The sequence below is a fragment of the Taudactylus pleione genome, unplaced genomic scaffold (assembly GCF_031769625.1).
Source record: "Taudactylus pleione unplaced genomic scaffold, aTauple2 ptg000155l, whole genome shotgun sequence".
Lineage (NCBI taxonomy): Eukaryota > Metazoa > Chordata > Amphibia > Anura > Myobatrachidae > Taudactylus > Taudactylus pleione.
In genome coordinates this window covers 901,544-928,980 of record NW_028284557.1, presented here as the reverse complement: position 1 = coordinate 928,980, position 27,437 = coordinate 901,544, and the positions used below count along the sequence as shown (strand labels likewise).

The following is a 27,437-nucleotide window of genomic DNA, read 5'->3' as shown; positions in this document are numbered from 1 at the left end:
GTAGGGAACCTCTAACGCGTTTCACTGCACAGGGGCAGCTTTTTCAAGATGTCTGTATGGCTGTAAAGCAGCCTTTAAATACTGCCTTTTGTTTGTTCCAAGTGATCATCAGGTGTGTTCAATTAGATATAGTCATGCACATGACTTCATACATTTATATAAAACATGATTATACAAATATATAAATAAATAATAGGAGGTAAACATACAAGTAGAAACTGGCAAACATAAAGACAAGAGGATCAGAATAACCTCACTTACTACATATCTTGTAGATTGGATAAAAGTGGGAAAAGCTTTTGTTTATTATTAGCCAACTGATGTCATTGGTCATGAGAAGTCACATGATTGGAGCTGGCAGTGAGACTCGGCGTCATCATTCGGCATCATCCATTTGCATTGGAACACCGCTAATTATAGGATCCTCACTATCTCGATACAAGCCGGTAATATACCCACAATACAACTGGATTTCTTGCTATTTTTTTAATGACTCTCTGCCCGATGCATACCATTTTTTCTGCTGAAATATCCAGTGCCTACAGGGTTTATACGATTTGTGCCTTTTTAGACTACTTTATTAATCATCCATGATGTCATACACCAATATTTGACATTCTTATTGGCTCAATTTACTCAGTACTGAGTTTTTATTGTGTATTTTATTTATTATTAAATTGTGTTTATTGCTTATCATTAGTACTGCTTATTGCCTGTTTATTGTTCATGTAAAGGTGTATATATTACTGGCAGATTATCCAGTAATTAGCCGCAATTTGGATTCCATCCTATGACTTTCAACATTTTAACTGTCGTCACACCTTATGTCCATGTCGACATTTTGGTGTTGAGTGTATGATTGTCTATATTTTGTTACATCCCATTTTTACATCTCTCTGGATTGTTGCAGTAAATTATTTGTGTGTGTATCTGACAGTTTGCTACCCACTCAAGAATTAAAGATTTTTATTTATTTGGTAACATGTACATAGTTTGCCATCTAGTGGTCACAAGCATAATTTCCAAGCTGTGTGCAAGAGTAAGCAAGTAGACATTTATTATGTAAACCACACAAGCCCTTTCTCTTTTCCTTGAAACAGCTGCAGTCTCAGATTCCTCCCAGGTCATAAGCAGCTTGCAGATACTCCTTAGGTACAATACCGATCATTCCATTCAACTCTCCAACCCACCAGCCATAAATATTGTATTCCTGAAATGAAATATGCAGATTAGAGGAATGTACAGAACAAATTACATAGGAAACCTTAATGAACACAGGGCCTGATTCAGCACAGATCGCAAGATTGCACACGCACGCGCCCGGCCGCTGCGAAATTATGCAAATGAATGCGTTCGTAGCATTATACCAAGACGCACACCACTGTATAAAGCCACCCACTTCCCATTACTTACATCTGCAATACCTTTGCAAGTCTGCGGTAACATCGGACCCATACGCACAGTTGTGGTTGAGCTTACCTCACTCACAAACTGCTAAACTTCCTGTCGAGATCTAGAGTTCAGGTTGCATATGCCGTCGCAGGGGCTTAATTATGCACACCCCTGTAACGGTGTTCATACGCACTGGCACGCCTGCGTTTCTCTGACCACCACCCACAAACGGTATTTCCTGTCAATCACTCTGCGATGGGTCTGCGTAGCCACTGCGATCACAGTCCCGATCGCAGTGGAGCGTTCACGCATGCGCACTGCGGCTTCGATGCATGTGCGGAGCGTAACAATCTGCCGACTGCGTACGCAAACGCATCTGCGATCCTTGCTGAATCAGGCCCACAACCTGAAAAGCAGAAGATGTACATTAGTCATGGCTTAGCCCACATATAGACCCTGCAGAAGTAGGATTTTTGGTAATAAATGGCTACAGCAGTGTTCCAGAGAGGGTCACCATAATCTTCCAGACTAGAAGTGACCAGTACAATAGGTAAGAATGAAATGGTATGATTTGTATGTGATTTTATGTAGGCAGACTGCTTAAAAGCTTGATTGTAAATGCATTAAAGCACTGGGGGAAAACAAAAAGGCAGATCACATCCAAATCTACATGAGACACAATAGCTACAAATACTGTACTAGTTGTATATAGCTCTTACTGAAAAAAATGAAGTGACAGGATAAGGATAGTAACAATGTGGATTTCCCAGTTTCAAATACAATAGATATTTTACAAATGTTAGAAAAGAACCTTGCAACTATGAGATGAAAAAAATTAAAATAGAGGAAGGATCTTAAGTGCCTACACACGGTGATATTTTACCCGATCTGGCTGATTCCGAGGCATCGGAACGTCAGATCATGTAAAATATGCCCAAATCGTGAGTCCCCACAGGTCGCACATCGCATCTTCAGATCTGCCGTGCTGTAGGGCAGATCTGACAATCTCAAGTCACGATGCACTGGATAGTTTAGGAAGCACGATAGATCATGTGTCAGATTGGCAGCTTTTTCAGACCAAATCGTGACCACGACTGCCGGGGAGCTCCCGTTGAGAGTTCAGGTGGAAATCGTACACATCATGGGTTTGTGAGCACATCGCTATGTGTGTAGGCACCTTTAGTATTTGTCCTTCAGACCAAAACAGAAATTAATCCTGTGAGATCAATATTCCAGCAAAACATTAAGGGGTCTATTTACTAAGCAGTGTTAGGAGAAGTAAAGAGTGAAAAGTGATAAGGTGCCAGCCAATCAGCTCCTAACTGCCATCTCACAGGCTATGTTTGAAAAATGACAGTTGGGAGCTGATTGGCTGGCACCTTATCACTTTTCACTCTTCACTTTTCCTAACACTGCTTAGTAAATAGACCCCTCAAGTAATTCAGCATTCTGTTAATGCTACAAACACATGTAAGACATCATCTGGTAAAGAAAGGCATGGCATTGGGTGTTATTGATGCACATCTCCTTTCCCGGTCAGCCCCATCTCTCCTCACTGACTGATGCTGGAAGGAGGCGTGACCGTGCTGTGTCAGCTGGGACATTCCGGATCACGGCCACGCCTCCTCCCAGTCAGTGAGGAGAGACGGAGCTAAGCAGGGGGGCAGAAGAACCGAGGAAGTGACCCCCATGGCTGGCCTGGCAGCATAGGTATAGGAGGACGCCCGGGCCCCATAACAGCCGCAACCCCTGTACTTACGGTAGTTACGCCAGTGCAGGTAAGGTACTATGGACCTCATTCAGAGTCGGTCGTTGCGGCTGCTCGTAAAATTTGCAATGCGCGTGCGCAAACTAGCTATTAAGATCAGAAATTTCTCTCTCCTTCAACTTGGCCAGGTCGTTAGTTTGAGTGACAGCATGAGGCGTTTGTGGGTGGTAACAGGGGAAGGTGCTTGTGAACGGGGAGTGGAGATCCGAACGCAGGCGTGCCTGACTATGCAAACGGCGTTTTATGGGAGTGCATAATTAACTAAGTAGTGTCATGGCACATGTGACATGGGAGGTTTTTACACTGACTTGATCGTAGTGCTTAAGAGAGGGTATGGTCTACCTTAAGCTCTACGACCAGCTCCGATCGTTCCCGATGGTCTCGATTAATCCTTATATGCCCGGAGATGACATGTATTGTGAACGAGAAGGGGGCGTATTTTTAGTCTTACGGCCGCATCCTCCCCTCGCTCGTCCAGCTAACGATCCCAACTTAACGACGCAAATTGTGAGCGGTTCATTTGCATATCCGGCCCCTTTTACCTTACAACCGAGCGGCTGCAACGACCGACTCTGAATGAGGTCCAATATACCTAAATTTCTACAGGATAAATAAACCCAATTGTGTATAGGATCTTTGGACATACATTTGCTTTGTTGTTTTATTCCTTATTCGATAGGCACGTCTTTTGTATAGTTAGTGATATAAAAATTACAAATATAATTTTCTCAACCGCTGTAGATAAAAAATGTTTATGGATCGAAAACATCATAGGGAAAGTCTCCATGCTATATCGACAAAACAAACAACATATTCCTTTGGATAGATTGACAGAACACACTACGGGCTCAAACCAATTAGCCGCGAAGGTTGTGAGTAGCCGTTCCCACGGCATCTTGCAGCCGACTCAGAGTTCAAATTTGCGCAATTTTGCTCTGAACACTATGAGGCTGCGAGCACTTTTGTGCGCGTTTGAGCTGCCGTAAAGTGCGGTTAATTGAACTGACCCTTACATGTTCCTCTGGAAGTGTTTAGATTTGCTAGTGGCTGCTTGGATATCGGGGTAATGGTTAGATCTTTTCACCATGCTAGACAACTAGGGGGAAATGAACTAAAAGTCAATTTGGTGCTTTTCTGCGATAGCCCAGTGATTTTGCTAATTTAATAAAGCCCAAATTGATAGTAAATTGTAGGGGAAACACGACTTAACACTCCAATACACTATTGAACCAAACATAATATCCTTTACATTAGGGGTAGCCAACCTCGGTCCTCGAGAGCTACTAACAGTTTACGTTTTCATTACTAACTAACACATTTGAAAAGATCCACAGGTGGAGCTAATTATTTCACTTGTGATTCTGTGAGGAGACCTTGAAAACATGCACTATTGGTAGCTCTCGAGGACCAGGGTTGGGTCCCCCTGCTTTACATGAACACAAATAGAAGTCATGGATTTACTAAGAATCACGTTTTTCAAATCGATCAAAATCGCACTGAACTTGCAGCATAATGCACAAAAACAATAGACCTGTCTCTGAGCGGCGGGTTTTTCTGAAGCGGTGCACAGATCGGTATGATCTGTGCAGGCTTTGGTGTTTTGCTGTGTAAATAAAGGGTTAACTCATCATTTATAAAAACAGCAAAAATACGGAGGTAACTACACATTACACACTCCTAAAATTGTCCAACGTCTTTATCCTAGTCACTCTGATGCACATTGCTCAGCCATGCTTTTCACTCCTGTGCCCACATGGTAGAGAATGAGGTCAATGTATTGCCACTGTTGGCAGGTGCACCCGTTAGCAAAGTCCACTTGTGGCTCAACCTTCACTACCCCACGATCAGTGTCGCAAACCTGTCAGCACCTCTTGCCCTGCATCTGTGTCTTTTTAAACCCCTCTCACGCCCTCACCATGTGCTGCCTATGGACATCCACCAGTCCCCAGCTTATTTGCTGGCACTCTGCGGTGTGTACAGAAAAAAGAAAATTGCCCCCCAGCACACTGCAGATAAATCAAAAATACTTGAATCCTACATGATAATAGAAATTCAGAGGTATTGGTTTACATACATTTGCAAATATATGAATAAGCGCTGGGCCAACGTCAAGGCTCCTCTATACTAGCACCTGTAGTATATCATTAAGCTGATTGAGCAACTACCATATTTTTTGCTTGCCGTTTGGAGGCATGAAGGGAGTCAGCATTAGGAGGAGGTGCTGATCCTTATAGTGCCATGTGGAGGTTTTTTGGGGTACCTCCAAGGTAAGTTAGCTCTCAGCTCATATATGTACTGTTATCATGCAGTACACCAATTTGTAATTATATGACCCAAAGTGGGTGCTACTATTATGTAGCAATAATTATTTTGGGGTGAGTGTTTGGGAGTGGGGCCCCCAGGGTTGTTCTGGCTGGGCCTTTCTCATGGCATCACCACTTAATTCACATAGAATATTTTTTCACTTCTGTATTCGTTTGTATATTATTTATGTCATTTTAATTCTTTTACATTTCATTAACACTTATTGATTTATCTTTACACATCTATCCTTTTTCACTTCACTATCACCTTTTTTCCCCTTTTCGTGTGATGCCCTGGGGATGGTCCTTGGCTGGAATTTTTTGGGGTGCCTTGCTTCTCAGACGTGAACCCCTTAATATTAGGGACACTGGTATAGAGGAGCCTTGACGTTGGCCCAGCGCTTATTCATATATTTGCAAATGTATGTAAACCAATACCTCTGAATTTCTATTATCATGTAGGATTCAAGTATTTTTGATTTATCTGCAGTGTGCTGGGGGGCAATTTTCTTTTTTCTGTGTTCAGTGTAAACCCCGCCCTTTACAAGCACCTGTAGTATATCATTAAGCTGATTGAGCAAGTACCATATTTTTTACTCTGCGGTGTGTGGCAGAAAGATATGGTTCCTACGTAGAACCGCAATGGCCAGCAGGCATATTACAGTACACAAACAATGCATGTTTCAAAATAGTAGGAGCTGCCATCTGGGAACATTTAAGAATTGTACAATGGACATAAAAACATAAATATGTCCATAAAAATGGACATAAAAAACATACATTTGTTAACAAATCAGGTAATGTCAAATACAGTTTGGACGAGAAAGGATGTCCAACAGGGTAAACCCCTATTTTCAAGGTATTGACATAATTTTAGATTGAGTATTATACCATCAAGTGGATGAATCAGCCAAGGAGACCCAGTTATAGCTTTCTTTTTTGGGAGGAGATTGGAATATATTTTGGGCACAATACATTTACCTCAAGGATCAGGGCTTTGCTACACTTCACTGACCACATTATAATTATTTGGTATGGTGAAAGATAGATTTGATGAATTCATAGAATGGATTAATGGTAATTATTTAAAATGGCCTTTACAGGCAAATTTGTTGACTAGCCTTTGAAATATTTGAATGCTAACATTGAGGTAATTGATAGCATAATATACGCTAGTACACTACCCAACAAACATTTTACAACATCCCCCCTGTTTTTTTTTCAAATGTATGCAGTTATATATCTCAATGGGGGGAATTCAATTCAATGCGATGATGAATAGCCGCGGGAGGGAGCTCCCGGAGCAATTCAATTCACCGCGATGTTTGGTCGGGCTAAAGGATTTCTTCTCTGAGATATCCGACAAAAGTGCCGGGTGCACAGCTCTTCGCCATCTTAGTGCGGCACAACGGCCGTGCGGCCAGCACTTTAGTCGGAGAATGCCGGTCCTCCCGACTAAAAACCCAGGTTAAGTCATGAGAATCGGCATTCCCTGGCTTAACCAATCCCCGACCAGGCAAACAGCGCGGTGTATTGAATAGCTACGGGAGCTCCCTCCCGCAGCTATTCATCATCCCATTGAATTGAATTCCCCCCAATGTACTCTGAAATTAAAGCATATAATTTGGATAAACAAAATTATTCTATTATTTTAACAATTTAATCTAAATTTGTCACTCATCAAAGCAGCAACCTTTGCAGATATAACCGTCAAACACAATTGGGATATTCTTTCTACAATGGAGATCAAATATTAATCAGTGAGTTGTTCCAACACTGTTCCAAAAGTTCCCACAAATGAGCTGCTCTTGAAGGTTGCTCTGCTTTCACCCTTTTCTAGTTAATCTCACACCAGCTCAATGGGGCTTAACTGCTGACCACTCTATAATTTTTAAAGCCTACTGTCTTGTTCTTTTTTCTCAAAGTAGTTCTGACAAACTTGGAGGTATGTTTTGGGTCATTATCTTGCTGTAAGAAGAACCCTTGACCAATATAGCATAGACCAAAGGGTATTGCATTGCACTGCAAAATGCCATGACAGCCCTTTTGATTCAGGGTGCCAGTTACTCTGCAAGGCACTGACTTGGGATTCAGCAAAAGCTCAAGAACACCATGCTTCCTTCTCCATGTCTGACAATTGGTGTCACACACTGAGGAACCAAGACCTTCTTTCAGTCTTCAGTAGTCCACTGTGATGCTTCATGGCCCAGGCAAGCCTCTTTTTATTTTGCCATCCTAGCAAAGGTCTCTGCCACTAGACCTGCCAAACCTGCAGTGGAAAGTCTTCAATTCAGTTGAACCTAAGACTTGCTTACTTCGACCAGTGTTAAGATGTGCTTGAAGCTGTTCTCCTGTGAGCTGCCTATCACACAAGATGTTGACTCTCAGAAACTTGTCTTCTGATTCTAATCTGGCTTTGGGTCTGCCAGACCTCTTCCTGTCAGAGTTTCTCTAAAGGAAATACCAAGGAGTATATTTACTGAAAAATCGTGTCTGACTGAGACTGCATTCCCGTGCAAGTTTTTCCTGATATGCAACTCAGAGATTTACTAAGGCAAACAAGCATGCAAAATAGATGGCAAAATACGCAAATAGAAGTCAATAGACCATCCAACCACCAAAAGAGTACTTACCATAGACAGAGATACAACTCACGGATTTACTAAGAAACAGGTTAAAACACAAGCTAGAACACAGAGCAGAATAGATTAAATGAATAAAAGTGCCTGTGAGCTGAGTGTTCTGCCAAAGCACTGCACAGATCAGTGTGATCTATGCAGTGCTACTGTGTGTATTGTAAAGAAAGGGTTACAAATCTGGAGAAAAAAAAACCCCCAATGCTGGTTATTGGAAAATCGTGGGAACCCCACGCCGGATTTTTCCCCTATTTTCCTGTACCAGAACGAGCTCAAAGGTCCGGGGATGGTTATGCTGTCTTTTTTTCCTGATTTTTAACCCTTTATGTAATCTGTGCTCTGGAGTCTATTGAGAAGGCATACCTCCCAACATGACTCGTTCCAGGAGGGACAAAATGCTCTGTTCCTGGACCTCCCTCTTAGTTTATGATTGCCTTCACCTGTGTTGAAATAAGTAATTGATAAGAAAGGTGTTTCACCATATGTGATGGCAATCATATATTAAGAGGGAAGTCAAAGAACAGAGCATTTTGTCCCTCCTGGAATGAGTCATGTTGGGAGCTATGTTAGAAGGGGTAAATATGACTGAACTCACACACGATACAACACGATCAGTATCACCATCGAAACAAAATAGACAGAAAAACACAATTCCCCAGCGTGTTTTTTTCACGACCATACACGATTCTTAGTAAATATACCCCCAAGACTCAAAACTTTAGAAAGCAGTGTTGGAGCAGACTGCTATTACACCCTCTAAAGCATTATTTGTACAATATTGCACTGCAGGAAGTAGTATATTGCTATCATAATGGTGAGAAAAAGACAATTAACAAGGGAACACAGACCATTATAAGCCTTTAGAGTCTAAAAGCTTATAATGGTCTGTTCTCTTGTTAATTGCCATTTTCTCACTACTATGATAGCAATATACTATTTCCTGCAGTGAAATATTGTACAAATAATGCTTTAGAGGGTATAAAAGCAGTCTGCTCCAACACTGCTTTTCTATGCAGAAGTTGGGACACCTATAGGAATTGTATGGATCAACTTTCAATGCATTATTTACTTCCATTGATAGAGAACAGCTGTAAGTTCTTAACCCATTAGTAGTTCCCTGGAAAAAGCCTTTTATTTATAACTGAAATTTACGTTTAAAACTAGAAAAATGGGGGTGTTCTAAACATTTTAACCGGTAGTGTACATTTAGGGAAGACGCAGCAACACATTTTATTTTGCACACTACTAGTTTCCATCCATGTCATACTTTTTCTGTCATACCATACAGTCACTTCATTTATTTAAAGTATAAGATTGGCAATAATGAACTGTTTGAATAGACGACAGATTTACATAAATTGCTAGATAGGGATTATTTCAAGGATAAAGTTTCACAGAAATTTAGATGAACTAAAGAATTACCGTATATACTCGAGTATAAGTCGACCCGAATATAAGCCGAGGTACCTACTTTTACCCAAAAAAACTGGGAAAACTTACTGACTCGAGTATAAGCCTAGTGTGGGAAATGGCAGCAGCTGGTAGTGCCCCCAGTAGTAATCCCTCCTGGTAGTGCCCCCAGTAGTAATCCCTCCTGGTAGTGCCCCCAGTGGTAATCCCCCCCTGGTAGTACCCCCAGTAGTAATCCCCCCTTTTAGTGCCCCCTGTAGTAATCCCCCACTGGTAGTGCCCCCTGTAGTAATCCTCCCCTGGTAGTTCCCCCAGTGGTAGTCCCCCCTTTTAGCACCCCCTGTAGTAATCCCCCCTTTTAGTGCCCCCTGTAGTAATCCCCCCCTGGTAGTGTCCCCTGTAGTAATCCCCCCCTTGTAGTTCCCCCAGTGGTAATCCCCCCTTTTAGTGCCCCCTGTAGTATCGCCCCCTGATAATGCCCCCTGTAGTAATCGCCCCCTGGTAGTGCCCCCTGATAATGCCCCCTGGTAGTGCCCCCTGTAGTCATCGCCCCCTGGTAGTGCCCCCTGTAGTCCCCCCCCCAGTAGAGAGACGTGAAAAGAATAAAAAAAAATAAACACTTACCTTAAACTCCCGCTCCTGGTCCCGCCGCTGTCCGCTCCTCCGGCCGCTTTGCATGGGAGAGATGTCGTCATGACGACGTGTCTCCCATCACCCACTGCGGGAGCCGGAAGATGGCTCCCGCAGTGGGAGCAGCAGCAGCCGCTGAGAGTCTGACAGACTCTCAGCGGCTGCTGATTACACCAAACACGCAGCTGCCGGCTCCGGCGGCTGTGTGTTTGGCAGTGTGTAGCGCTGACCGAACTCCGTCCGGTCAGCGCTACACTTCACTCGAGTATAAGCCGAGGGGGTACTTTTTCAGCACATTTTTTGTGCTGAAAAACTCGGCTTATACTCGAGTATATATGGTACATTTATTACAAGGGATATAAGTTGACAAACTAAGGATAAAAGAGATTATTCATATCTGTGAGTATTCTTACATTAGTGACATTAGAAGGAAAGCAATTTTTTATCACTGGCATATATATAATGGGAGCTGACCCATTTTTAGCCTAGTGTGATCCTCAGAAAATATCCTACTCTTAAAGATAAATTTGTACATATTGATTTCCGGTTACTTCACATAATGATATTAATGATAATAGGAAATGGGGAGATGATGTATGTACAATATATATGTATACTGTGCATATATATATATATATATATATATACATACATACACATATGCACACTATATGGACAAAGGTATTCGGACGCCTGACCATTACATCAGCAGGGACTGTAATGACATTGTATTCAAATATATATACTTTAATATGGAGTTGGTCCCCCTTTTGCAGCTATAACAGCTTCCACTCTTCTTGGAAGGCGATCCACAAGATTTTGGAGTGTTTCTATGGGAATTTGTGCCCATTCATTCTGTAGAGCATTTACGAGGTCAGGCACTGATTTTGGATGAGAAGGCCTGGCTGGCAATCTCCATTCCAGTTCATCCCAAAGGTGCTCGATGGGGTTGAGGTCAGGGCTCTGTGCGGGCCAGTCAAGTTCTTCTACCCCAAACTTATCAAACCATATCTTTATAGTCCTTGCTTTGTGCACTGGGGCTCAGTCAAGTTGGAATAGAAAAGGGCCTGCCACAAAGTTTGAAGCATAGCATTGTCCAAGATGTCGGTGTACTTTACAGCACTCCATCCGACTCTTGGCATTGGACTTGGTGATGTGAGGCTTGCATGCAGCTGCTTGGCCATGGAAACCCATTCCAGTAAGCTCCCGCTGCACAGTTTTTGTGCTTACATTAATGCCAGTGCAAGTTTGGATCTCTTTAGCTATGGAATCAGCAGAGCGTTGGCGACTTTTACGCACCATGTGCCTTAGCAGTCATTGACCTGATCTGTGATTTTACGTGGTCTTCTGCTGAATGGCTGAGTTGCTGTTGTTCCTAAACACTTCCACTTTCTAATAATATCACTTACAGTTGACTGTGGAATATCCAGCAGGGATGAAATTTCACGAACCATCTTATTGCAAAGGTGGCATCCTATCACACTACCATGCTTGAAGTCACTGAGCTCTTCAGAACGACTCATTTTGTATTACAGATGTTTGCAAATGGAGACTGTATAGCTAGATGCTTGATTTTATAAGACCTGTGGCAAAGGGTCTGATTGAAACACAATAATTAACAGGTGTGGCCATATAGTGTGCATATATATTAGGGGTGTGCACCGGCCACATTTCGTATTTCGGATCTAGATCTTTGTTTGTGTTTTGGATCTGGATTGGTTTTGCCAAAACCACCCTTCGGTGTTTTGAATTCTGGGTTTTGTGTTTTGGATCCGTATTTTTTTGAAAGAAAGCATAAAAACAGCTAAAAATCACAGAATTTATGGGTTTCTCTGCTCCTATGCTATTATTAACCTCAATAACCTTAATTTCCACTCATTTCCAGTCTATTCTGAACACCTCACAATAGTGTTTTTATGTCCAAAAGGTTGCACCGAGGTAGCTGGATGACTATGCTAAGCGACACGAGTGGGCGGCACAAACACGTGGCCCATCTAGGAGTCACACTGCAGTGGCAGACACTATGGCAGTTTGAAAAACTAGGCCCCAAACAGTACATAATGCAAAGAAAAAAAAGAGGTGCAAGATAGAATTGTCCTTGGGCCCTCCCACCCACCCTTTATGTTGTATAAACAGGACATGCACACTTTAACAAACCAATCATTTCAGGGCCAGGGTCTGCCACACGACTGTGGCTGAAATGATTGGTTCGTTTGGGCCCCCACAAAACAAGCTGGCAATTAATCTGTCCCTGCACAAACTGGCTCTACGGAGGCAAGATGTCGTCCTCATCCACCGATTCCTCACCCTCTTCAGTGTTGTGTACATCCTCATCCTCACAGAGTATTAATTCGTCCCCGCTGGAATCCACCACCACAGGTCCCTCTGTACGTTCTGGAGGCTGGTCTCCCTGGAAGAGTTGATAATTCAGGTAAAATAGAGACAGTTTGTACAGGGGCCTCCAAATTGCCTTTTTTCCTGCCAGTACAGGAACGGATTGTCTGACATGCCTACTTGGATGCTGTCACCGATATAATCCTCCACCATTCTGTCAATGGTGACAGTATCATATGCAGTGACAGTAGACATGTCAGAAATTGTTGCCAGGTCCTTCAGTCCGGACCAGATGTCCAAACTCGGTCCTGCCTGCCGTGCATCACCGCCAGCGGGTTGCTTAGGATACCTAAGTTTTTTCCTGGCAGCCCCAGTTGCGGGAGAAAATGAAGAAGGAGCTGTTGACGTGTCACATTCCGCTTCAGCTGACAGTGTTTTCACCAGCAGGTCTTTGCACCTCTGCAGGCTTGTGTCGGCCAGAAAGAGACACCACATAGGCTTTAAACCTAGGATCGAGCACGGTGGCCAAAATGTAGTGGTCTGATTTCAACAGATTGACCACTCTTGAATCCTGACAAAGCGAATGAAGGGCTTCATCCACAAGTCCCACATGCTCACACTGTCTTAGCTCCTCCTTCACTTTCTCCAGCTGCTTCTGCAAAAGCCTGATGAGGGGAATGACCTGACTCAAGCTGGCAGTGTCTGAACTGACTTCACGTGTGGCAAGTTCGAAGGGCTGGAGAACCTTGCACAACACGGAAATCATTCTCCACTGTGCTTGAGTCAGGTGATACCCCCTCCTTTGCCTATGTCATAGGTGGAAGTATAGGCTTGAATGGGCTTTTGCTGCTCCTCCATCCTCTGAAGCATATAGAGCAGGGATTCCCAACCCCGGTCCTCAAGGCACACCAACAGTCCACGTTTTGAGGATAGCCATACTGAGCACAGGAGACTTAATTAGTACCTCAGTTATTTTGATTTAACCATCTGTGCTCAAGCCTGGATATCACTAAAACCTGCACTGTTAGTGTGCCTTGAGGACCGAGGTTGGGAAACACTGATATAGAGGGTTGAGTTCCACCGCGTCACAACCTCTTGCTTCAGGTGATGGCGGGGCAGGTTCAAGAGTGTTTGCTGGCGCTTCAGTCTTCGGCACGCAGTCGCTGAATGGCGAAAGTGGGCAGAAATTTTTCAGGCCACCCAAAGCGTCTCCTGTACGCCCCTGTCGCTTTTCAGAAAATTCTGCACCACCAAGTTTATTGTGTGAGCAAAACATGGGACGTGCTGGATTTTGCCCAGATGTAATGCCCGCACAATATTGGTGGCGCTGTCAGATATCACAAATCCCCAGGAGAGTCTAAGTGGGCGATGATTTTCCTCAGTTTCTCTAAGAGGTTGTTGGCGTTGTGCCTCTTACTGAAACTGGTGATACACAGCGTAGCCTGCCTTGGAACGAGCTGGCGTTTCTGAGATGTTGCTACTGGTGACGCTGCTGTTGTTGCTGCGTAATGCCATACATCTACCCAGTGGGCTGTCACAGTCATATAGTCCTTACTCTGCCCTGTTCCACTTGTCCACATGTCCATGGTTAAGTGGACATTGGGTACAACCGCATTTTTCAGGACACTGAGGACACTTTTTCTGACGTTACTGTACAGTCTCGGTATCGCCTGCCTAGTGAAGTGGAATCTAGACGGGATTTGGAACCGGGGACACACTACCTCCATCAATTGTCTAAATCCCACTGCACTAATGGCGGATACCGGACGCACGTCTAACACCAACATAGCAGTCAAGGCCTCAGTTATACGTTTTGCTTCAGGATGACTGCTGTCGTATGTCATTCTCCTCGCTAAGGACTGTTGGAGGGTCAATTGTTTAGTAAGAGTAGTGGTGTTCCTACTTCCTCTCTGGGATGATGAACGACTCCCAGCAGCAACAGCAGCAGTGGCAGCAGTAGGCGTAGCAATGCAGGATCCTCCGGAGGAATCCCGGATAGGAGAGTCAGTCATGCCAGTGACATGGCCTGCAGGCTACTTCCGATCTTGGCTAAGGAGGAAATTGACGAGGAGGGAGTTGACGGTGTGGTTTGCAGGCGCTTGGATACAACAGGACAAAGGGATTTAGGTGTCCCTGGACTGCTTACGGTCTTAGCCAAAGTTTCTGAACTTGACAGTAACTTTTTATGAACGCGCTGCAGGTGACGTATAATGGAGGATGTTCCTAGGTGGTTAACGTCCCTACCCCTAATTATTTCACCTTTACATATGGTACATATGGCAAGACAGTTATTGTCCGGATTTGGATAGAAATATTGCCAGACCAAAGAGGTGGAATGTTTGGTCTTCTGCCCAGGCATGACCGTGATGGGCCTTTTCATCCCACGGACAACAACTGTCTCCCCCGGAGCCTGATTTAAACAAACCACATCACCATCAGAATCCTCCTCGCCAACTTCCTCCTCAGCGCCAGCTACACCAGTATCCTCATCCTGTTGTACTTCAACAGTGACATCTTCCATTTGCATATCAGCAAGTGGACTGTGGGTGCTCCTTTCAGCACTTGCAGAGGGCGTGCAAATGGTGGAAAGAGCCACCTCTTCCCGTCCAGTGCTGGGAAGGTCAGGCATCGCAACCGCCACCACACTTGAACTCTCCTTGGGGATTTGTGATATCTTCTTAGAACGCACAGTTCTTCGCTGTGCTTTTACCAGCTTAACTCGTTTGATTTTTTTTTAGCGGGATGAGGGCTTCCATCTTCATATGAAGCTGAACCACTAGTCATGAACATAGGGATAGACCTTAGCCGTTCCTTGCCACTCCGTGTCGTAAATGGCATATTGGCAAATTTACGTTTCTCCTCAGATGATTTAAATGATTTTTTAAGGTAATTTTCCTGAACTTTGTCATTTGGTATTGTATATGCCCTCTACTATAACATTGGGCATCGGCCTTGGCAGACGACGTTGATGGCATGTTATCGTCTATGTCATGACTAGTGGCAGCAGCTTCAGCACTAGGAGGAAGTGGTTCTTGATCTTTCCCTATTTTATTTTTAATCGGAAAAAGTTTGGTCCTCCATTTATGTTATATTGAGATATAGGTGCGGCTAAGGCGCACACAAACACAGAAAATTATTTTTTTATTATTGTTGGAGACTAGTGCACTTTGTGGGTTACACCACCCTTTAAGAAATGAGCCAGTCAGCTCTTTACTTATGGGACACAGGCGCACGCTTGGCGCTGCTCCTTTGTTGATGCACGTCACAGCTACAGTGCACACAATTCACAAAGACAGAAAAAAAATAATTTTTTATTTTTTGTGGAGCGCACTTTGGCGCTGCTGCTTTGAGGATACACGTACAGTGCAGACAATTCACAAACAAAGAAGAAAATATTTTATTTTTGTTGGAGTGCACTTTGGGGGTTACACCACCCTTTAACAGACAGATGTACGCTTGGCGCTGCTGCTTGGAGGATGCACGTACAGTGCAGACAATTCACAAACACAGAAGAAAATGTTTGATTTTTGTTGGAGTGCACTTTGGGGGTAACACCACCCTTTAACAGACTTGTGGGACACAGGCGCACTCTTGGTGCTGTTCCTTTGTTGATGCACGTGCGGCTACTGCGCATACATTTCGCACACAAACACAGAAAAAAAAGAATTGTTTACTTTTTGTGGAGCGCACTTTGGGGGTTACACCACCCTTTAAAAGACTTATGACACAGGCGCGAGCTTGGCGCTGCTCCTTTGTTGATGCGCGAGCAGCCACAGTGCACACAATTCACAAACACAGAAAATATTTTTTTATTTTGTTTGGAGTGTACTTTGGGGGTTACAGCACCCTTTAACGGTCAAGCCAGCCAGTCCTTTACTTATGACACAGGCGCACGCTTGACGCTACTTTGTTGATGCACGTGCGGCTACTGTGCACACAATTCACAAAGACAGAAAAAAAGAAGAATTGTTTATTTTTTGTGGAGCGCACTTTGGGGGTTACACCACCCTTTAACATACAGACGAACGCTTAGCGCTGCTGCTTTGAGGATGCAGGTGCGGCCACTGCGCATACATTTCACACACAAACACAGGAAAAAAGATTATTTTATTTTTGTTGGAGCGCACTTTGGGGGTTACACCACCCTTTAACAGACAGACGCACGCTTGGCACTGCTGCTTTGAGGATGCACGCACAGTGCACACAATTCACAAACACAGAAAAATAATAATATTTTTTGGAGTGCACTTTGGGGGTTACAGCACCCTTTAACGGATGAGCCAGCCGGCCCTTTACTTATGACACAGGCACACGCTTGGCGCTACTTTGTTGATGCACATGCGGCTACTGCGCACACAATTCACAATCACAGAAAAAAAAAATATTATTTGGAGTGCACTTTGGGGGTTACAGCACCCTTTAACGGACGAGCCAGCTGGCCCTTTACTTATGACACAGGCGCACACTTGGCGCTACTTTGTTGATGCACGTGTGGCTACTGCGCACACAATTCACAAACATAGAAAAAATATATATTTTTTTTGCACTTGGGGGGAGCACCCCTGATGGACAGAGCACCCCCTGGACACTACAGCACCCCTTTAGGACTGGGACACTGCACAGGACTTTGGAGTGGACACAGCCCCTATGGGCAACTGACTGCACAACACAGCCCAGCCAACCCCTATGGACTTTGGAGGAGTGGACACAGCCCCTATGGACAACAGCAGCACAGCACAACACAGCCAGCCCCTATGAACTTTGGAGGAGTGGACACAGCGCCTATGGACAACAGCAGCACAGCACAACACTACACTGCACAACACTACACAGCCCAGCCAGCCCTAACTCCCACCCTCTCTCTTCACTGTCCACAGCCGAGTGAGAAAATGGCGCCGACGCGGGTACCTTATATAAAATCCAAAACCCGCGAGACCCGGAAGGCGGGATGATGACATTTTGCCTCGATTTCAGATCCGAGTCAGGCGGGAAAAGTCGAGCCTGACTCGGATCGGCCTCGGATCGGATTTCAGAAATCCGAACCTGCTCACCCCTAATATATATATATATATATATATATAAAATACATTTATACTATTGAACAATTCTGAATAAAACAGTTCATACAATCAGAAATAATACTAAATTAGAAACAATTTTCTGAAGTTCATGATGAATGTTTGGAATTTTTCCTTTTTGTTTGTTGGTATTAAGCAATTCCATCCTCTATATAGAGAGGCCAACATTGTGCTTTTGCAGAAGAGAACTCAGAAGATAATTTATTTGGAGGCATTTCTGTGATTTAAAAAAAATAAATAAAATTTTTTGTATACTGGGCCTTCCACTGGATGGATTTGGATGAAAACTTCACAGAGGGGTGGCAATTGGTCTGGGATGCCTAATGGAGTCAGAACTTTGACCCAGAGAGCCCGTTATGGGCCTTCTACTGTATGGATTTGGACGACATCACATAATTAACTTAACTTGAAGATTTAAACCTAGGCAACGCCGGGTACTTCAGCTAGTGTATTTATAACTAGCTGGGGATACCCAGCGTTGCCCGGGTTGAAGAATGGACCTTGAAGTGCATTTGCAGTCTTCATTTTATACATTGTCCTCACTTATAACCCCATTCCATTGATCCTGAAAAGGACCCCACTGTTTGCTAACATGCTATCTATCCATTTATATAGAGTATTTAGACACTGTTACCTCAATACTGAAGTGTAAACAATGTTTTCTTCTTCGGGGTCCATGGGGTCCACAGCCATTACGTTGGGGTATATAGATGTATCCAGGCACCAAACAGTTAATCCAAGCTCTCGGCTCCCAGGATGCACCAGGTCCTCCCCCATATACCCCGCCCCTGGTAACAGGCAGTCAGTTGTTCTGTTTGGTGCGAGAAGGCACGGGCTGAGGCTAAGCGTCTGATGAGAGACGCACATGTCACCTGCTCCATCTACCCCCTGCCGACGCCGCAACGCTGGTCTAATGACTGGTACTTTCGGCAGGGGCTTAGGCTCTGAGTACGCGACCGAGTACAGGGAATGCAGGTAAGTGTGATTGCGGCGGCCGCTGATGCCGCAAGCACTTGCGGACCGGTCTGGAGACTGGCCGGGGGACTGCTGTAGTGGGTTGCCAGCGCTGTCTGCCTCCCTTCACTGGACCACCAGGACGTGATGTTCCTGACAGCCGGGGAAATGGGCGGCGGCCATGTCAGTGAGCCGGGTGGATCTACACAGCATAGGGGAGGTTTTGCCTCCCCGGCGGCCCCTCTCCCTACCTAAAGTACGGCCCTCACAAAGGTTTCCCGCATTTTGATTGCTCTTCCCAGCCTCCAGCCTTTATCAGTATGCCGCAGTTCACTCCTGGTGCTCTCTGTGGCTGGGTGACTCAGGAGGTATTGGGTCAGTCTCCCTGTATGCCTCTCTCTCTGGGGACCAGTCATACAGAGCTCCATATGCTTCGGGCTGTTCGTAGTTCATTGGGAGCCTAAATTGCATAAGCTCTGCTAAATTATATATACAGTCAGGTGTAAATATTGGGACATTGACAGAATTTTCATATTTTGGCCTCTATTCACTACCACAATGGCTTTGAAATGAAACAAACAAGATATGCTTTAACTGCAGACTTTCAGATTTAATTTGAGGGTAATTACATCCAAAACAGGTGAGCGGTGTAGGAATTACAACGGTTTCTATATGTGCCTCCCACTTTTTAAGGGGCCAAAAGTAATGGGACTATCAACTCAAAAGCTATTTCATGGACAGGTGTGGGCTATTCCCTTGTTATTTCATTATCAATTAAGCAGGTAAAAGGTCTGGAGTTGATTCTAGGTGTGACATTTGCATTTGGAATCAGTTGCTGTCGACTCTCAATATGAGATTCAAAGAGCTGTCACTATCAGTAAAGCAAGCCATCATTAGGCTGAAAAATCAAAACAAACCCATCAGAGAGATAGCAAATGTGGCCAAATCAACTGTTTGGAACATTCTTAAAAAGAAAGAACGCACCGGAGAGCTCAGCAACACCAAAAGACCCGGAAGACCACGGAAAACAACTGTGGTGGATGACAGAAGAATTATTTCCCTGGTGAAGGAAAACCCCTTCACAACAGTTGGCCAAATCAAGAACACTCTCCAGGAGGTAGGTGTATATGTGTCAAAGTCAACAATCAAGAGAAGACTTCACAAGAGTGAATATAGAGGGTTCACCACAAGATGTAAACCATTGGTGAGCCTCAAAAACAGGAAGACCAGATTAGAGTTTGCCAAACAACATCTAAAAAATCCATTACAGTTCTGGAACAACATCCTATGGACAGATGAGACAAAGATCAACTTGTACCAGAGTGATGGGAAGAGAAGAGTATGGAGAAGGAAAGGAACTGCTCATGATCCAAAACATACCACCTCATCAGTGAAGCATGGTGGTGGTAGTGTCATGGCGTGGGCATGTATGGCTGCCAATGGAACTGGTTCCCTTGTATTTACTGATGATGTGACTGCTGACAAAAGCAGCAGAATTAATTCTGAAGTGTTTCAGGCAATATTATATGCTCATATTCAGTCAATGCTTCAGAACTCATTGGACGGCGCTTCACAGTGCAGATGGACAATGACCCGAAGCATACTGCAAAAGCAACCAAAGAGTTTTTTAAGGCTAAAAAGTGGAATGTTATGCAATGGCCAAGTCAATCTCCTGACCTGAATCCGATTGAGCATGCATTTCACTTGATGAAGACAAAACTGAAGGGAAAATGCCCCAAGAACAAGCAGGAACTGAAGACATTTGCAGTAGAGGCAGGGATGAAACCCAGTGTCTGGTGATGTCTATGCGTTCCAGACTTCAGGCTGTAATTGCCTGCAAAGGATTTGCAACAAAATATTAAAAAGTGAAAGTTAGATTTAGGATTGTTTAGTTTGTCCCATTAATTTTGGCCCCTTAAAAAGTGGGAGGCACATATAGAAACCGTTGTAATTCCTACACCGTTCACCTGATTTGGATTTCAAAGCCATTGTGGTAGTGAATAGAGGCCAAAATAATAACATTCTGTCAATGTCCCAATATTTATGCACCTGATTGTGTATATATATATATATATATATGCATTGTTTGTGAAAAATTGTGTGTTACAAAACGCTACCCTATCACTGCTGTTTCCCTTTAGAGCCCTCTGCTATAGGTGTGTGGGGTTGGGAGAGGCTTTTCACATGTATACTGGGTTCTGTACATAACAAATCATTATGTCAAAGGAATCTGAAAGACAGGTGGCAGAGGCCCCTCTGTTGATATCTTGTATGGCCTGTAAAGCGAGTTGATCCCCTCAGGATTTCATACAAAATGGTCTCTGTGCTCATTGTTTTAAAGAGTCACCACAGCAATCAAATTTGCCGGCTTCTGGGCAAGAGCCTCCTTGGGCTTCTTTTTCCCAGATCATGGTGCAGGTGGCGGAACGACTGGCGGTTCCAGTGGCCCCAGCGATGAGATATTCTCAGCCACTGCATCTAGCCATGTTTTTGCCCCCTATGATGCCATCCTGGATGGATATGTAAATGCATACAAGTCAGGCTATACCTTCATCTTCATTAGCTTTTCAGCAGCAACCGCAGATGGCCAGGATGCAACCAAAGCCCAGGAGGCGTTTGGCCGCACAATTGGGCCGAGACACGGATTCCGAATCCTCTGAGGGGGACGAGGAGGCACGGATGTCCTCATAGGAGTCTCTTTCAGAGAAAGAGGGAGATCTTTTTCTGGTGGCTGATGTCCCATTTTTAAACAGGGCTGTTAAAGCAGTATTGAATATTGATGAGGAGGAGCCGCGGCTAAGAAAGGCGCCGGTGTTTAAACACCAGAGAGTAATAAAAGCAGAGTTTCCCGGATCAGAGCATTTGTCAGAGCTCCTGGGGGAAGCATGGAGGCTTTATACCCTTTTCCTTCGGAACAGTGTTCTAGGTGGGAGGTCCCGAAGTCGGGGGGCACACATGTGGCTCATTTGGTCAAGAGTTCCATACTACCATTGCCATCTGCTTGTTCCCTTAAAAACCCCACAGATAAGAGACTGGGTAGGTGTCTGAAGACAGTCTTTTCAATCTCGGGGGCAGCCACCCGCCCAGCTGAGGCTACGGTTTGGGTTGCAAAAGCCATCGAAGAATGGATGAAAGCTTTAGCGGCATCCCTGCCAGCATTATCTAAGGAACAACTGGAGATTGTTGCTTAAGTCAGGGAGGCTTCGTCCTATTTGGGGGAAGCAGCCTTAGATGCGGGGATACTATCTGCCAGAGCATCAGCTGCCTCGGTGGTGGCGCGTAGAGCCCTGTGGTTGAGGGATTGGAAGGCGGATTCTGGGTCCAAGAGGGCTTTAGAGTCCCTTCCATTTGCAGGGGGCGTCCATTTTGGCATGGAATTGGACAAAATTGTGGCTTCCGTGGCAGCCTCTAAAGCAGTGGGGCTACCCTCAGCATCGATTCCCAGACCGAGAACTTCTTCCTTTCGCACCTTTCGGCCACAGGGCAAGGTCAGAGGTCAACCCTTTGCTAGAGCAAGCTTTAGCAGAATACCACTACCAAAAAAGCCCTGGCAGAATAAACGCCCGGGTTCCAGGTCCTAGGATAAGAATGTGGCCTGATGGGGTGGGCCTCCCCCTGGGGGACCCCGGATAGGAGGCCGACTTCTTCGCTATTCAGACACTTGGCATCTCACAACAACAGATGCCTAGGTTCGGGAAGTGGTCTCCCAAGGTTATGCCTTGACGTTCTGGAAAAGTCCTCCCCAAAGGTTCTTTACCGTATCCCAGCCAGTGGGTTCGGTGAAGACTGTTGCCCTACAACAGGCTGTTCAGTCCCTGCTAAGGGCAGAGGTGATCATCCGGGTGCCAAGGGACCAGGTGCGGAAGTGGTTTTATTCCAACCTGTTCCTGGTTCAGAAACCAAATGGGTCCTTCCGACCTATTTTAAACCTGAAGGAACTCAACAGGGTTATTTGGCTACCCAGTTTCCACATGGAGACAATCGTATTGGCCATGGAACCAGGGGATTTCATGGCATCCCTGGATATCCAGGATGCCTATCTGCATATTACAATTGCATTATCCCACCAGCAGTTTCTTCATTTTGCAGTGGGGCAGGAGCACTTCCAGTTTCAAGCACTGCCGTTTGGTTTGTCCACAGAGTGTTCACCAAAGTGATGGCAGTGATAATGGCACATCTCAGGCACCAGGGCGTCAGAATTCTGCCTTACCTGGACGATCTCCTGTTACTGGGACAGTCTCCGCAGGGACTGTTGTGTCATCTCGAATTGACAATGTCCTGTCTGCACAGGCACGGTTGGTTTATAAACTGGAAGAAGTCTTTCCTTCAGCCAGTTGGTGCATTTGGGGGCACGTCTGGACTCCGTGAGGCAGAGATTGTATTTACCGGAGGACAAGTTTGCTGTCCTGCAGGGGCGAATAAGCAATCTGCTTCACAATAGACGAGTCTCGGTACACTCAGCAATGCGAGTGCTGGGGTCGATGGTGTCCACCTTCAGCATGGTGCAGTATGCTCAATTTCACTCCCGTCCGTTACAGCAGTTGATCCTCTCACTTTGGAACGGGGAGTATCAATTGATAAGATCTCAAAGGATCCAGCTGTCTCCAGAGGTGGGGTTGTCCCTGTCCTGGTGATTAAGGACGGGCCATCTCAAACAGGGTCTCCCTTTTTGGATATCAGAATGGGCTCTCCTCTCCACTGATGCCAGTCTTCGGGGCTGGGGAGCAGTGATGGGTCAGCACATCTTCCAAGGGAAATGGACAGAGGCAGAGAGTCATCTGTCCATAAATGTCCTGGAACTAAGAGCAGTTTCCAGGGCATTAGTACAGGCCCAGAGTTTATTGCACAGCAGACCTGTGCAAGTGCAATCCGACAATCTCACCACGGTGGCCTATCTAAATTGTCAGGGAAGCAATCGGAACCAGGGAGCCATGGCAGAATTGTCAAGGATCCTGGTCTGGGCAGAGCGTCACCTTCCTGCGATAGCAGCCATGTTAATACCATGTTAATACCAGGGGTCCTAAATTGGGAAGCAGACTTCCTGAGTCGGCAGGATATAAACGCAGGAGAGTGGGCTCTCCATCCACAGGTATTCCAGAAACTGGTAGACAGATGAGGTCTTCCAGAAACAGATCTCATGGCTTCAAAATGCAACCACAAGTTGCCTAGGTACGGGTCCAGAACCAGGGATCCGTTAGCCAAGTTCACGGATGCCCTGACAGTATGTGGAAGTTCTGGGTGTTCAGTAGGTGGAAGTTCACTTTCCGCCTCTGGGTCTTCTTCCCAGGGTCATCAGGATGCTCAAGCAGGAAGACAGTGTGGTGATACTTATAGCTCCTGCTTGGCCCAGGTGCCATTGGTTGACCGATCTACAAAATCTCTCCGTGGACACTCAGTGGCCTCTTCCTCTGAGGCAGGACCTGTTAGTTCAGGGTCCGTGCTTGTATCTGGATCTTCCTCGTCTGTCTTTGACGGCGTGGCTCTTGAGGCCTCTGTCTTCAAAGCTAAAGGGTTTTCAGATTCACTGATATAGACAATGATAAGGGTGCGGAAGCCTTCTTCTGCCCGCATTTACTATAGGATTGGTGCTCGTTTTTCAGTGGTGTAAACTGAGGAAATATGACCCTAGTGTGTTTAGGGTCTCCCGAGTACTTTCTTTCTTCCAGTCAGGTTTAGAGCGAGGTCTTTGTCCTGCCTCCCTGAGAGTGCAAGCTTCTGCGCTTGGGGTTTGGTTTCAGCACAGCATTGCTCCGCTACCTGATGTAAGGACCTTTTTTAGGGTGTTTTAAGGGTGCAGCCGCCTTTTGTTCCCCCTGTAGCTCCATGGGATTTGTCATTAGTACTCAAGGCGTTACAGGCTCCCCCTTTTGAACCTTTGAATTCAGTAGATCTCAAGTGGATAACAGCAAAAACAATTTTTCTTCTGGCCATCGCTTCAGCCCGTAGGGTGTCTGATTTGGCAGCTCTATCAGTCCGCTCTCCTTTCCTAGTATTCCATCAGGATAGATCGGTGCTGCGTACCAGAGCAGGGTACCTTCCTAAAGTGGTATCACGGTTTCATATAAATGAAGAAATTGTGGTCCCAGCCTTTCAGGCCTTAGGACTGTCTGTAGGTGAGGCCTCCCTGGATGTTGTACGTGCTCTACGTGTTTATGTGGATCGCACCAACAATTTGAGAAAGTCTGATTCTCTTTTTGTTCTGTATGGCTGTCATAAACGGGGTTGGCCAGCCAATAAACAGACCTTAGCAAGATGGCTTTGTATGACTATATCACAGGCATACACTCAGGCTGGTCGTAGGGTGCCAGATTCGGTCAAGGCACATTCTACTCGGTCTGTGGGTCCTTCGTGGGCAGCCCGCTGGGGCACCTCGGCGGAACAATTGTGCAAGGCAGCCACTTGGTCGTCTGTCCACACCTTTATCAAGAACTATGCATTTGACACCTTTGCCTCTCAGGATGCCTCCTTCGGGCGTAGGGTCCTCCTTTCTTCTGAGACACAGGAGCGTCTCCGCCCTTAGGGGTACCGCTTGGGTATATCCCCAACGTATTGGCTATGGACCCAACAGAAGAAAATAAGAGTTATGGTATGACATAACTCTTTTTCTTCGAGGTCCATGGGGTCCACAGGACACCCACCCAAACGCACCTGGTGTTATTGGGTAATTCTTTGTATCTCTGGGTGTTTCCCTCTTTGGTGAGAGATTGGTCTAGAGTACATGTGTCCTTCCTTCTTATCTGTTTGCCTTCTCGTTGGCTTTATAACAAACTGACGGCCTGTTACCAGGGGCGGGGTATATGGGGGAGGTCCTGGTGCATCCTGGGAGCCGAGAGCTCGGATTAACTCTTTGGTGCCTGTATACATCCATATACCCCAACGTAATGGCTGTGGACCCCATGGACCTCGAAGAAAAAGAGTTAACAAAAGTATGTCATACCAGAACTTATTTTTGTTTTTCCATTAGGAGCCAGAATGAAAAGGCTATTGGAAGCCCCCACTCTTGAACCTGCCACATACAACTGCTCATGGGAAAAGCAAGGAGTTTGCAGGTCAATACCTGCTACCTACAAAGATTAACCTTAAGCCTTATTGAAGGTCATTGCAAAAGAGTGTCAGATTGGAAATTGCAAAGTCTTGAATTGAAATGGCATGTCTTTTGGTATGAGTGGGATGCGAGGAATGAACACATCCTCTCCTCTACCACATGCTGTTCTAATAGTGACTTCGGTGACATGGGCTTTGAGAGTTTTTATGCAAAATCTTGTACCATTGCAAAGCTTTGGAGCATCCAGGTTTTTAAGCAGCTTGATTGGTGCATCAACTTACAAAAATAAATTTGTGTAGAGGCATCCGTGGTGGTTCCTGGCAGTTTAGAAAGTCAGTTGGAAAATGCACAGACCATGGAATATTTAAATGTGCTTGGAGGAAATTAGTAAATGTCAGTGCAGGTGCAGTGTGACAGTTGATCCTCCGACTCACTGCTCTTCCATTGGAGCTCTGCCTGCTCCCCCACTGGTTAATATTAGCCTGTGCCTTCAGATCAGTGCAGCTTGAGGCACTGGAAGACATCCTGAGCGAACTTGTTCAAACAAAATTTTTAAATCAGAGACTTCACTGCCTATTTGATGGGCACCATGTAGACCTCCATGGCTCTGTTGAACTTCAAAAAGCCAAAAACCTAATCCTGGTCAAACTACACCACCATGCAAAATTTGATGGTGCTATGTACAAAATTCTGCCCGTGCATAAAAGGACAAACGGACACACACACACTTTTTTGCTTATTATATAGATATTTTATATTCCAACAAGACAATCTGTGACTCACTTTAGTGGAAATAGATTTAGCATTGGTACATTTGTGCACATAATTGTTTTAAATATTACAATGCATGTAGGAATATCAGATCTCCTACTTTTAAGAGGGGTGTACATGTTCCTCCTAGATACCGCGACAAAGTGGTTTAACCCCAGAAGACAACAGGAGCATGTGCTGCTCAGTATATTCTGGTTATTATAACTATTTTTACTTTGGATGATGCTTTCAAGTATATTGACCCTGTTGTTAAAATATTATCTTAGAACATTTTTGAAAAAAGTTCATGTTCATGTGAAAAGTCTCATTTATCAAGCTGACTAACCAAACATATTATTAACATTTATAGTGCCAGCGTACTGCGTACAACTTTACAGTTTGGCACAAACAAAACTGGGTATTATCAGACTGACAAAGTGCTAAGAGGGCCATCCTCACAAGCTTACAATCTATAGGCAAACTTCTTAGGGAAGTACAAAGCTACACAGGGGCAGAACATGACAACATCACCTGGCCCCATAACAAAACTGTTGGACAGGTCAGAGAATGGAGTTCATTCTCCAGTGGCTCCTGTTTTTTTTTTCTGAATATGTGCAGATAGACCCTGTAAAACATGTACCCAGTAGTAATAACTGCCTCTATTTTAGGGTGCACTGCGCCTACGCTCCCATTCACTAAGGTTCTACAAGCCTCTGTCAACAAATAAATGCTAAAGTTCCTGACTCTTATCATAAAAAGACTGAAGAAGTATGGCTTTCATAGAAGGGTAGGGCTTTCATAGAAAGCTTAATCTCTGAACACACCCCTCCCCTTCACAATATGGACCTGGTTTGTAAAGTAGCAACTGAAAAAAAACACAAGACTTCTGGAACAATAAACTATGGTCAGATGAGACCAAAGTGGAGTTGTGTAGTCTGAATGCATAAAAACCAAGCACAGCACATCACATTAAAAAAAACTTACATACATTTCAAGTAAGGAGTTGGATGTTTCAAAATCATTGTGTCACGTTGCAGGCTGCTCCTAGAAAAGAAAAACTTGAGACGAGACACAAATTGCCTAGCAATTTAGTCCTGAGATGATGGTTGTGAGGGCCAAACCTGAAGTCATTGTACC

General features: G+C 44.8%; 1 protein-coding gene across 1 annotated transcript in view; it reads right to left on the bottom strand.

Annotated features, from left to right (window-relative positions):
• Nucleotides 1–956: 956 nt before the first annotated feature.
• SKAP1 (src kinase associated phosphoprotein 1) overlaps nt 957–27,437 on the bottom strand; it is a 591,854-nt gene continuing 565,373 nt past the window's right edge. Inside the window, exon 12 of the mRNA XM_088474694.1 lies at nt 957–1,210. Within this exon, the coding sequence (XP_088330820.1) occupies nt 1,109–1,210 (102 nt within the window). The 3' untranslated portion in view covers nt 957–1,108. The remainder of the gene's footprint in view (nt 1,211–27,437) is intronic.